At 45.3% G+C, this 9,812-nt stretch overlaps 1 protein-coding gene and 1 long non-coding RNA gene across 51 annotated transcripts in view; both read left to right on the forward strand.

Annotated features, from left to right (window-relative positions):
- The window catches only part of RBFOX2 (RNA binding fox-1 homolog 2), a 296,488-nt gene extending 288,595 nt beyond the window's left edge, over nt 1–7,893 (forward strand). For 48 of the 50 annotated variants that reach the window (XM_015457254.4, XM_005567436.5, XM_005567435.5 and 45 more), the window contains 3 exons: nt 53–141; nt 617–689; nt 2,340–7,893. In XM_015457254.4, coding sequence (XP_015312740.1) covers nt 53–141; nt 617–689; nt 2,340–2,394 — 217 coding nt within the window. In that variant the 3' untranslated portion in view covers nt 2,395–7,893. The remainder of the gene's footprint in view (nt 1–52; nt 142–616; nt 690–2,339) is intronic. The other 2 variants (XR_012418785.1, XR_012418786.1) reach the window with 1 other exon arrangement.
- On the forward strand, nt 4,569–7,836 carry LOC101925675 (uncharacterized). Its single transcript, XR_001493817.4, has 2 exons — nt 4,569–4,722; nt 7,502–7,836. It is a non-coding gene; the product is annotated as an uncharacterized lncRNA (long non-coding RNA).
- Nucleotides 7,894–9,812: the final 1,919 nt, after the last annotated feature.

Here is a 9,812-nt window from a genome sequence, read left to right on the forward strand (position 1 = left end):
GTACACCTGGGGGGAGAGGTATCTGTAAAGTCAGTTCTCTTCTCTCCTGTAGGGTGGATATGCAGCCTACAGATATGCACAGCCTGCTACTGCAACCGCAGCCACCGCTGCTGCAGCCGCTGCAGCCGCTTACAGCGACGGGTATGTACAGAGGCAGAGATGAGCTTTGGGATGCATGAGAGCTGTTCCATCCCAAAATGTCACCCATTTCCCTCCCTTCACCGTTTCCACAGCAGCTCTTAGCACATCGGGCATCTTGCCAGCCTGGGCTTTCTGCAGACCTCTCGATGGCCTTTGTCATGCCTAAAGCACAAGGCACCAACTCTGTCCTCCGCTCCCTCTTTCTTGTTCTCATCTCTTCTTTGGCTTTGACTCCAGTCCCTCTCTTCCTCATCTCCAATTCCTTTCTTTTCCATTTTATAGAAGTACTTCAGATTTTTTCAGTTATTGCATTTGGGAGTAGAAATAGAAAGGTTTTTTCCTATTCCTTGTAATTCCAGTTTCCTTATGATAATCCAAGACCAAGTGACTCACAAGTCTTTAGCACAGTAATCCCTTTAATTTTTTTAGATCACACACTTTTCTTTATCTGTCTGATTGTGTTTCTTCTTTCCAGTTATGGCAGGGTGTACACAGCCGACCCCTACCATGCCCTTGCCCCTGCCGCTAGCTATGGAGTTGGCGCTGTGGTAAGTATATAATATACCATTGTTTTATAAAACCATTTTACCCCTTCTTTTACCCATAGACTACAGAAGATCTAGGGAGGTAGTAAACTTAGCCTTTCATCCTCCATCAAGGTATTAAAGCCACACAGATCTATTCATGGCACCCTCTTTATTTGTATGTTATTGTAATGTGAGCCACATGGCCTAGTTAAGGGCAGCAGAAAGGAATGACCACTGATAGTGTGCCCCGAGCAGTGGCATCATTTGTGAGAGTAATAGGGGAACTGGCGAGTGTTTTCTATTGGTTCAAATATTGAGTGCATACCTGTGGCATCGTTTCATTATCGGTGTTGGGAAAGGAGCATGGAGCATAAGGCTGTAGTATTCACAGTAAGCTTTTCAAAAACCTAAGTTTCAAATACAAATCTAAAGGATGTCTCTGCTCTTCCTGAGCCTTCTGGTAGATAGTACTAGAAATTCCCAAGTGAACGCTTTATAGGATATTTCATTGATTATTGATAACAACTGTGGCAAAATATAGTGTTTTTGATAAAGTATCGAAGAAGTCTGTAGAACTAGCATAATTTCTTCTGACCAACCACCTCACTGCAACATTATTGTGTTGGCTTCGGTGCCTCCAGTTTCAGTGATTAGGACTCACAGGCTGCAACAAAGGTAGGCCGTTCCACAGTGACACCTCTGCCAGCCTTGCTCTCTAATTCAAAATGCAACTGGGCAGCTGCCTCTGAACATGGCAGAGTTGTTTGAAAAGGAGACAGAATGAAGTGTAAAATGTAAGACCTAAAGGAATATGAGGAAGTTACTTCTCACACCAGATTTCTACTGATGAAGATTTGTGGAAGGAAGGAATAGGGGCCCTGAGGGAATGTATGTTTGTAAGGGAAGTAGAGCAGTACAATATAAAGGCAGTGGTGGAAGTTCCTGAGGTTTTATTTTGTCCTAAAATGATATAAGTCCTATGCTAAAAGAATGACCTGAGAAAGATGCATTCCTGGGAAACTTGTAATTGAAAGAGATAAGCCATTAGATAAAGTCATTTGATAATGGAATAAAGCCTAGTTAAAACCCCAACTAGATATATAAATGTGAATATGTCAAGAAACATCCTAGTTGGTGTGCTTTGTGGATGATAGAGGAACTAGACTTTATTAAAGACTGACTCAGGTTTAGATGCAGCACCATCTCAAACGTGGGCTGTGACCGCACATGGCAGGGATCGTGTCGGAAGTAACGTGCACTGCAGATGGGTCATATGTGAGAAGGGGAAACTGGGGATGTGTTTTCCACCAGGATTATAGGCTGTATCAAGGTAAACAAAAACCTGTGCTTTTAAAAATCACACTCTTGGCAGAACTAGTTTTCAACTGTATATTGTTTCCCTTCTGTGCTAATTCATGTAAATGATGAAATGAAATGTTGTCATACTCTCTTTGAGAATATCAGGTCAGCAGTAAATGTGTTGGGCTCTGGTGTGAGCACCTCACAAGCAGAAGTTGGTTTCTGACTTTACTGCACAAGGCAATGCTTGATCAGTTGCTTTGAGGCTTTGAAGGAGGCTGTGTTTCCAAATCCCTCTCTGGACATTTTTCTTCACTGTTAATGCTTCTCTCATCAACCTTTTAATTATTTTTATCTCTTTAATTACTGCAGGCGAGTTTATACCGAGGTGGCTACAGCCGATTTGCCCCCTACTGAAGTGACGTGAGACCCCTGCAAATGGGACAGCCCCCCAGTTCATGAGGCCTGGCTATTGCAATATTTACTAGTAGAGGAACTCTATAGCAAGATGAAGAGGAAAAACAAACAAACAAAAAAAAGAAACACAAAAAAAGAAAGAATACTTTTTTATACCTCACTATGTTCTTTGAATATGTATTTTTTCCTTTAAATTTCTGCCTTTAATTCTTTTGTTCCAAAGATTGTGCATTTTTTTCTTTTTTTTTTTAAACTGTGGTAAAAAAAAAAAAAAAATTAATGCATTTCCATGTCTGTACGTCCGTGCTTAGCTTATTCTATCAATCACGGAAGAGGCAGTCAAGGAGGGAGAGCTGCATTGATTAGGAGCTGATCAATGCATCTGATCAGAAATCAGCAGACAGAATTACCAAAGTGTACCTGGTGCTGAATGGCTGGGGGACAAGCAGAAGTGGGAGAGATCTTTCCGCAACAGGATGTTCTTCTCGTCTTCTGAGTTTCTGGTCTTTTGACAGGCAGTTCTGGTTGGCTGTGGCTGGAATCCACATGCTGATAGATAGGAATTTGTGCTTATAAAGCAGGAGAATTAAAAAGACGCTTTCCTCTCCTCTTCCCTCCTGTCTTCTCCATTCTTTTTACAATCATCTTACACGCACAGCCTGAGACAGTTGGCATTGTTTTTGGAATTATAGTAATGATATTTCCAAACGTGCTCTCAGACTGTGGATAATAAACACCTCATTAGGAAACCGATCTCGGAGTGAACTCTGGAGTATGAAAAAGATCATTTCTTTTTGTTCCTGCAACTTAGCATTCTTTCTGGGCTTCTTCTCCTTTAATTGAACCACAGCTTAGCTCATGTATTCTTGTATTAACATCCTGCTCTCATGTCCATAAGATTCAGGAATTCAGGACCCAGGGACAGAAAGATGAATAAGCCAGTGACCAGATTTCCCCCAGATGTCTGGGCACCGCTTGAGGATTAGAAGTACAAAGTGTTCACAGCCATTAAAGAGGGTGAGGAAGAGAAAAGGAGTATTAGAAGATCTGGTATTTCTTACTTTTTTCTTGCCTTAGAAAGTACAAAGTTTAAAAAACAGCATAAAGAATCTGCTGGGGAAAGATAGAGTACCAGGTCCTAGGTCAGCAGTCCCTGGAAGTTTTGGTGATGAGGACATGGAAGGGCAGGCAGAGGCACTTTGTACTTGCTCCAAAGCCATAGGAATTTTCATCTTCCAGAGCCTTTATGAGTCACTTCTCTATCCACAGTCTTGAGCCCTGTGGCTGTCCTGCCAAGCTTCTCACTGTCCTCCAAAAACACCCAGCTGAGCACCCGGACCACTTTGTGTACATTAACACTACAGGACATAAAACGCGGAGGCCCTGAGATTGCTGCCCTCCCATATTGGAAGGAGGGTCTGAAATGGCAAGGGTCTTCTGTATCGCCAGGAAGAGTCATGCAGTGAGTCACTGCCGTTGCCATCTGGCTGTAATTTTCTGTGTTATCAACGTAGGAGAGAGAGTTTCTCTTCTAGCTATTAGATAGAACTGATCAAAGCAAGTGTCCTACAGCATTTCCCAAATGAAGGCATTAGGAAATAGAAAAGCACGGTCTTTTTGGCTCCCTGGTCTATTCACATTGGTACTAGGGTGACCTTTCACCCAAGGGACAGCTGCTAAAGGGAGTAATTCAGAGACATGGAGCTTCTGGTTTGTTATGGGTTTGTTTTGGGTTTGTTTTTTAACTCCTGCCTCCACACATGTTCTTGACTGATAACTGACTCATGTCCCTGAATTAAAATGACTGACCTACGACAGCATCAAGCATTCTTTGTAAGCAGAGTGATGCGTCTGAGAGGGCACTGGCCTGTCGCGTAGAATACATATCCTCTCCCCCTTCGGAATCCTGTCTCGCCTCATAACTGGGAGAGAGGCTGTGCCTGAAACTAGGGGTGATGTCAAGGAAGCTAGAGGCCTCGATGCAATTATTACTCATCCTGGGGAGGAGGACGGAGACTAAGGGGACACCAACGGCCCAGTCCATTGGGCATTTTTAAGGATCCCCCCACCCCAAGCCAAAGTTTGGTTTGTTGCTGTTAAGACAATTTTTGTTGTATGTATATAAATATTTTAGTTAGAGGAGTGGGGAATGGGATGCGGGCTTTCACAGTTCTAGGGAATGGGGGCAGGGAGGATTTTGCTTTTGCTTTTGCTTTGAGGGAGAACTTTAGCTGACTGAAAAAACAAAAGTTTGAGGTCATGATCACAAAGGGGCCATTCCCAAAAGATGGCAAGCCACGTACTCAATGGAGACTAGGCCAAATTCTAAATGGTTGTATCCCTAGCAGGGGAGAATAGGAGAATGAGTTTAAGTGTTTTTCTCTTCTTTTTTCCTAGAAGGAGGTAAGGATAATAGGAAAGGTAGAGAAGGCAGCTCCCACAGACCTTTTAAGAGAGGCAGAATCTTGAGCTTGAGGCACCTTGAGTGCATCTCAGTTCAGCTGGTTCTGGCTGAGGCCTCCAAAGGCAAGCTCTGTGCTTTCCAGTGGTTTGTGCTGCATTTCCAGGGATGGTGTTTGACCCCGCTTCCTCCAGCTCCCTTTTCTAAGAAAGAATAGATGGAGTTCTGCTTTTTATGAAAGGGTCTTTGGTTTTCAGTGTCAACACTGAGAATTGGGGCTCTTACAAGCATCTAGATGTCACAGCATCAACCTCGCCATCACCATTTGAACTTTGAGACTCCGTACAGATTTGAACTTTGAGAGTCAACTTCACCAGAGGCAGGTTGCTCAAAGCAGCACTGCTTGTCTGTTCCTGACTCTGGTTCTCACTGTATTGAGAGAGTCAGAGGAGTCTGGCATTTCGTGAGTTTGTTAGAGGATGCTGGCTGATAATTCCGGAAAACTCACCGATGCTGAATCACATGCATGATTCTTTCTCAACTTTACGATAGTTCATGACCTGGACTTTCTGTACTCTTGGAAGCTGGGCTCCTTAAAGGAGACCTCGAGTGAAAACCTTTATCTCCACGTCCCTCTTTTAGCCCAGAGAGCTGCCCAAAGGCATTTTCCAGAATTCCTTGTGTCTCTTAGTTCAATTTCCATTAACTCAGATCAGCCATTGTGATTCACCATTTGTCAGCCTCTCGGGTTTCACAAAACCTGCTACCACCATCCTCCAACAGCCACAGTCTGAATTGAGCCAACATTTTTTTTTTTTCTTTGAGAAAGAAGTGGACTGGGGCACAACTTTTAGTCTGAGGGGAGCTAGTGGAAATCTAGACGATCGAAATCATCGATAGCAGCTTTTCCTCAAATGTGTGACTCCTCAGGGGCTGAACTGCTCTTAGCTTAGAATTATGCTTTACTAGAGATCCAGCAGAGAAGTGTGTTAATCACTACCATCCCGTGACTAGTTACATAGCTTCCAGACATGAGGGAGACTGATACCAAACAGGGACGGAAGCAACCCCAAGGATATGCAAGAAGGGCATGATGAGCCCCCTTCCCTCTGGCAGGAGAACAAGGCCAACCAAGGGACAGACTGGAAAGCGCTTAGATGTTTAAGGAGGGAAAAGGGGAAGCTTTGGCGAGCCCTCCCCTTCTGCCAAGTTCAGCCAGTTCTCTGCTGCTTGCAACCCTCTAGCACAGTGACATTTGCAGAATTGCAGATTTTTTCCCCCAGATACTAGGAGGAAAGGGACTTTGGGGGGTGGGGAAGGGGTCGTGGTGTTTTAAAAGCATAAGTTACCTGTTTGCACTGTTTTAAGATAGGAAAAAAATAGTGGGCAAGGTGAACATCAGACGTAAATTTGTGTGTTTTTATTTTGTCATGCTCTTGAAAATGTTTGACCATTTGTAGTATACACAGTGAAACTTGATTCTCTGTTGCATAAAACACTATATTTTTTTGGAAATGTTACTGTCCAAAAGCCTCTTCCCTCCCTTTCCTTTTCCTGTGTACTTCCTTCATACTTGCTTTACTGATCGGCCAGGCAAGAGCCATCCAAGAGCTAGAGCATGAAACAGGGCCCTTTCCAAGTAGGCTCTGGGTGTCCTAAGCCAGCGTGTGCCCTCTGGTTCGGTGAGCGTAGTAGAGTCCCTGGCACCTTTCTTTGCAAACAAGGCTTACAGACCAGACTGCAGCAAGTTGTCAAATTCCTCGATCGGATGCACTAGGAGTGAGGAGCCCAGGGATGGAGGGGATTCCTGAAGTGTTGCAGCTGGCTGTGGTAGCTGAGTTCTTTTCCATGTTACCGAAACTGTAGCCAGTTACAGTTTACTCAGGAAAACGGTAGATCAATTCAGCCATGGTAGTGCTGGTCGGCAGGGATTGGTAACGGAGAGAACTGCTTAGCAGCCAAAACTCAAGCCTTGCCTTTTAGGAGGCCACCGGCAGAGGGACTTGGTCCTCCTTGTCTGGCACTTGCGTCCATGCCAGCGACCTGAGGACTGCACTCACACTGGCGAGCAAGAAGGGAACAGTGATTCTCTTTTCTCTCCCCACCCCCTGCCCTTTGTCACCAACACCAGTTTCCCAGGGGGTACATGAGTTTTTGAATTTTTAAAACATGTGTTTTGGTTTGGTTTTTCCGGGGACTGATAAGTGCTTTAAGCAATGTCCATAACCCGTCAAGACTCCCAGCTTAGTCATTTTCTTGTATTTTTCTGTTCACAGTATTTGTGTGTGTGCTTGTTTTGGCAGCTCATTTTGGCTGTATTATATATCGAGTGATGAATTGATCCTCTTTTTTTCCCTAAGGGATATGAATTGTTTTTCTTGTGTTATATTCTGCTTGTGAATAGCTGGAGCAAACCTGGGGCTGACACACGTAAACTAGGGCTGCAAAGCGAGAAGAGAGCCGGTGGAGTGTACTTGTCCCTGACAGGCTGACCTGCCTGAGTCTCTGAGCTTTTCAGTCCAAATCTTTGCAAGGCTCAAAATGCCACAGAATCTCTCCTCTTCTCCCCACTCCTTCCCCATGGCAGGAACCGGACCATCCCTACATGCAACATGCTGTTCCTCCAGCCCCTCCCACTGCCATGGCAAAACAGGTACCTTGGGGCAGGGGGGCATTACATGGGATGCTTGTGTAATCGACCACCCAGCCTCCTCTGTCCCCTCCCGGCCTCCCCCAGAATCACTTCCTAGGACACCCGAGCTGCTTGCCCAGGGTCCTGTTTCCCTGCTAACTTCAGAGAAGCATACCAGGGCTTTGTGACAGTCTCTAATTCCCTTCCCTTCTCGTTAAGAATCATATTGTATAGTAGCTTTCAGACCATACAGTATTCATTGGGTTACTCCTATTATTATCAAGTAGCTGGAATTGTGAAGGTCGGAGTAGTTAGATCTTTAGCTTTTATTCCTTATTTTTTTGTATTACTCTCCATGTGTATAAATTATTGATCATGTTGCTGGCTTTTATAAACTCTAAGCGAAGGAGGAGCACTGCCTCAGCCTTTGCACATGGTAATGAAGCACTGTTTTTAAATAAAAGAGAGAAACACCATTCTTTGGCCTGTGTGTATTAATCCTCGTTCCCTGTTGCCTCTGCCTGAGGCTCCAAAGATACAACTTGGATTTGACTTTTTAAGTGGGGGTCGGGGGTACAAGAAGGAACAGTGCCAGGCGTTCTAAGGTGAGACATTCTAAATGGTGACGATAAGCCAGAAGGTAAACGAGGCCAGCAGCTGGGTCCGTGTCACTGCTCTCAGCTTCCCCAACTGCTGAACTCCAATCTGTCCAAAAGCTGATTTTGTGCCTCTGCTTCTGAAATCTTTCAGCTTCACTTCTTCACCGTCCACCCTCCCCTAGACTCAACTGCTGCCTTTACTGCACCACAGACACTGTCCTTATCACTTGACCTTATCAAAGTGTCATTTTCCTGCCTTGCCTCCTCTGTCCCTGCTGCCCCTAGCTCTCCGGCTGCCACCCAGGCTCCCTCACTTTTTGTTCAGCCATAAAAAATATGTCCTGCCTCGCCCTTTCCTTCCTGTTTCTTTTCTTTTTTTCCCCTTAAGACAGGGTCTCACTGTGTCGCCCAGGCTGGAGTGCAGTGGTGTGATCAAGGCTCACGGTAGCCTCAAACTCCTGGGCTCAAGTGATCCTCCCACCTCAGCCTCCCAAGAAGCTGGAACTACAGGCACACACCACCACACCTGGCTATTTTTTGAATTTTTTTGTACAGATGGGGCTCCACTGTGCTGCCCAGGCAGGTCTCGAACTGCTGGCTTCAAGTGATCCTCCAACCTCAGCCTCCCGAAGTGCTGGTATTACAGGCGTGAGCCACCACACCTGGCCTCTTTTCTTTCTTTCTTGTGCTTTTCACCCATCCCTTGCTGCGTTTGTTTTGTTTCTCAGCCAATAATTCCCAAATCTCTGAAATTCTCCATAATCCATAAATCTGTAACTCCCTTCCCTTAACCATATGAGATCATCATGCTTCCGGTTTCACAGAGAATATGGAGGTTGTCAGACACAGTCTCCCGGAATGAGTGTTCACTACCAGATCTATAAACCGACTTGCATCCCACACAGGGTGTCCTTCCCCTTCTCTCTCTCATTCTGTTAAGGGCATTCTTCACATCACTGTGAACCCCCACACCTGCGCTCTGCATCCCAGCCTTTCCCACCTCCTCGGTGCTTTGCTTCAGTTTCCTCCCTTGCCTGGTTTGCCTCTTCCTCTCAATAGTCCCTTTGGCACTTAAGCGTGCTTAAATCTTAAAAAGTTTTTTAAAAAATTGGAAAATCTCAAGTTATTCCTTGAACTTTTTTTTCTTGTTTTTGGGTTTTTGTTTGTTTGTTTTGTTTTTTGAGATAGGGTCTCACTCTGTTGCCCAGGCTGCAGTGCAATGGCGCTATCTTGACTCACTGCAACCTCCGCTTCCCAGGTTCAAGCAATTCTCCTTCGTCAGCCTCCTGAGTAGCTGGGATTGATTATAGGCACGCACCACCAAGCCTGGCTAATTTTTGTATTTTTGGTAGAGACAGATTTTCACCATGTTGGCCAGGCTGGCCTCAAACTCCTGACCTCAAGGATTCACCCGCCTCGGCCACCCAAAGTCCTGGAATTATAGGCGTGAGCCACCACACCCGGCCCTAAGTTGTTTCTTTTGTGGCAAACTTCTGGAATAAGTTTCTACCAGCTGATTCCAATTACTTGATCTTCACCCCGTGGCTGCCTGGCTTCTACCTCCAGTACCTGGAAGCAGCCCCTGAGGATGACGGTTAACGGATGCTCCTCTGTGCACTTACTTGACTGCCGAGTGTTCCCAAGGCTTCTTCCCTTGTGTGTTGGACTGTGACAGGCCAAAGTAGGCAAGTACCTCCCCACCACCACCCACTCCAAGCTGGCATGCCCTTGCCTGGCTTCGTCTTAGCTTCTAAACTGGTCTCCTTGCCTCTACCTTTTCTCCGACAGCACTCCAT

This window comes from Macaca fascicularis, chromosome 10, assembly GCF_037993035.2.
Source record: "Macaca fascicularis isolate 582-1 chromosome 10, T2T-MFA8v1.1".
NCBI lineage: Eukaryota > Metazoa > Chordata > Mammalia > Primates > Cercopithecidae > Macaca > Macaca fascicularis.